The 2,713-nt window shown below is 45.3% G+C and overlaps 1 protein-coding gene across 1 annotated transcript; it reads left to right on the top strand.

Moving 5' to 3' along the window:
• Positions 1-1,088: 1,088 nt before the first annotated feature.
• LOC112818806 (large ribosomal subunit protein uL16-like) lies at positions 1,089-1,637 on the top strand. The gene has a single exon (XM_025865909.2). It carries the CDS (start codon positions 1,104-1,106, stop codon positions 1,635-1,637), a length of 534 nt encoding a protein of 177 aa, XP_025721694.2. The 5' UTR covers positions 1,089-1,103.
• Positions 1,638-2,713: the final 1,076 nt, after the last annotated feature.

Below are 2,713 nucleotides of genomic sequence, written 5' to 3'. Positions count from 1 at the left end.
GGAAGATAAAAAGAAAACCATTAGAATCTGTCCAGGAGAAGCTGCCTGCCCGAGGCCTAAGGGATCCATGCTACTTGGATGAAGCTTGAAGCTTGGAGATACATGGGTGGTTTTGCGAACAGTGTTTCCTTTGGTGTGTTACTAAAACGTTTCAAATAGGGATTTGCTGCATTTGTGGTAGCTCTAGGGGCGGATAGTAAGATTTAATAAAGTGAGAATACATGTTAAAACAACCAAAAAACCACACAACTTTTCACGTTTCAGCCAGTGACACAAAGAACCGCTAACTGCCCTCTTTGTTATTCTGCTCGACATACAAAAATGCATGTGCATACACAGATATGACACCATTCACCATGTACTCATATTACCAAATATACTACTACAGCCCGTAGATGTTTATTGATTACACTATGGAATTAATAATTTTGGTTTTTTTGTTCCTTAGATGCTGAATATTTGTGAGGCTTGTCTTTTCTGTGTTACCTATTGGCAGAACCTCATGTTGATGGAAAAAATGAAGCATAACATCAACATTTTGAAAAGTACTAGACTGTATATAGAATTTTTATATATTATTTATGTATGTTTATTTACAATTTTTTGTGTATTACCTCACCTGATCATCACTCTAAACCATAAGTGAGGAAACTGAACTGCTGGGAAATAATGTGATTTTGGGGGTGCCTGGGTGGCTCAGTCATTTAAGCGTCTGCCTTCAGCTCAGGTCATGACCCCAGGGTCCTGGATGAAGCCCCAAGTCTGGATCCCTGCTCAGCAGGGAATCTGCTCCCTCTTCCCCTCACCCTGCTCTCTTGTGCTCTCTCTCTCTCTCTCTCAAATAAATAAATAACATATTTAGAAATAATGTGATTTTATCAAATGGTACCAGTTCTTCTCTTTTCCTTCCTGCCACTGAAGATCCTGGTGTCTCCATGGGCCATGTCCCCACCAGCTGTTACCACTATTGTAAGAATAGTACCAATAGGAACAAGTCGTATCCAAAGTCTCCCTTCTGCAGAGGTGCCCCTGACGCCAAGATCCACATCTTTGACCTGGGGCAGAAGAAGGCAAAAGTGAATGAGTTCCCACCATGTGGCCACATGGTGCAAGATGAATATGAGCAACCTTCCTCTGAAGCCACAGGAACTGCCCGAGTTTGTGCCCGCAAGTACGTGGTGAACAACTGTGGCAAAGATATTTTTCACATCCGAGTGTGGCTCTACCCCTTCCACGGCATCCATATCAACAAGATGTTGTCCTGTGCTGGGGCTGACAGGCTCCAGACAGGTATGCAGGGTGCCTTTGGAAAGCCCCAGGGCACAGTGGCCAGGGTCCACATTGGCCAAGTCATCAACTCCATTTGTAGAAAGCTGTCGAACAAGGAGCATGTGATTGAGGCCCTACACAGGGCCAAGGGCAAGTTCCCTGGCCGCCAGAAGATCCACATTTCCAAGAAGTGGGGCTTTACTAAGTTTAATGCGGATGAATTTGAAGACATAGTGGCTGAAAAGCAGCTCATCCCAGATGGCTGTGGGTCAAAAACGTCCCTAATCATTGCCCCCCTGGACAGATGGCGGGCTCTGTCCTCATGCGAACCTCGGCACTGCCCCCTCCTTATTCACGCCAGCCAATAAATTCTAGTTCTTGCAAAAATTAAAATAACAAGGGCGCCTGGGTGGCTCAGTTGGTTAAGCGACTGCCTTTGGCTCAGGTCATGATCCTGGAGTCCCAGGATCGAGTCCTGCATCGGGCTCCCTGCTTAGCAGGGAGTCTGCTTCTCCCTCTGACCCTCCCCCCTCTCATGTGCTCTCTCTCTCTTTCTCTCAAATAAAATCTTAACAAAAAATAATACTAATAACAAGTACCAGTTCCTAAATGTCTAAGCCTTAATTTTTTTGAAGATTTTATTTACTGGGGAGCCTGGGTGGCTCCATCGTTAAGCATCTGCCTTCGGCTCAGGTCGTGATTCCAGGGTCCTAGGATCGAGCCCCGCATCGGGCTCCCTGCTCAGTGGGAAGGCTGCATCTCCCTCTCCCGCTCCCCTTGCTTGTGTTCCCTCTCTCGCTGTGTCTCTGTCAAATAAATAAATAAATAATCTTTAAAAAAATTTTTTTAAAGATTTTATTTATTTGAGAGATAGAGCGAGAGCATATGCCGGGGAAAGGGCAGATGAAGAGTCTTCTCAGCAGACTCATCACTGAGCAGGGAGCCTGAGATGGGGCTCAGTCCCAGGACCCCAGGATCCTGACCTGAGCTGAAGGCAGTCCTTTAACCGACTGAGCCACCCAGGCGCTGCCCTAAGCCTCAATTTGTGCTTGCACCTTCAGGGCAAATGCTGTCTTTTCAGTTATAACCTCGGAAATATTTTAGGCTCTATCAATTTGTGTTTTATATGTAGTGTTTATATACTCCTAAAGCTCTCTATTGAAATTCCAACGTGAGAGTATTTCAAATTTCTTGTGCCTTCTCCGTCTCCATAACTTTACCTCTTCACCATTTCGAAATTTTTAAATGTGGTTTAGGAAGATTCCCCTTGTTCTTCAGTGGAAATTGTTTTCCAGATTTAACATATTTTTTTAAAGATTTTATTTGTCGGAAAGAGAGAGAGAACACAAGCAGGGGGAGCGGCAGACAGAGGGAGAAGCAGACTCCCCGCAGAGCAGGGAGCCCGATGTGGGGCTCGATCCTAGGACCCTGAGATCATGACCTG

This window comes from Callorhinus ursinus, unplaced genomic scaffold (genome assembly GCF_003265705.2).
Source record: "Callorhinus ursinus isolate GAN/ISIS: 27379988/994484 unplaced genomic scaffold, GSC_fseal_2.0 scaffold2842, whole genome shotgun sequence".
NCBI lineage: Eukaryota > Metazoa > Chordata > Mammalia > Carnivora > Otariidae > Callorhinus > Callorhinus ursinus.
Note: the sequence above shows the minus strand (reverse complement) of the source record. Positions and strands in the feature narration are given on the sequence as shown.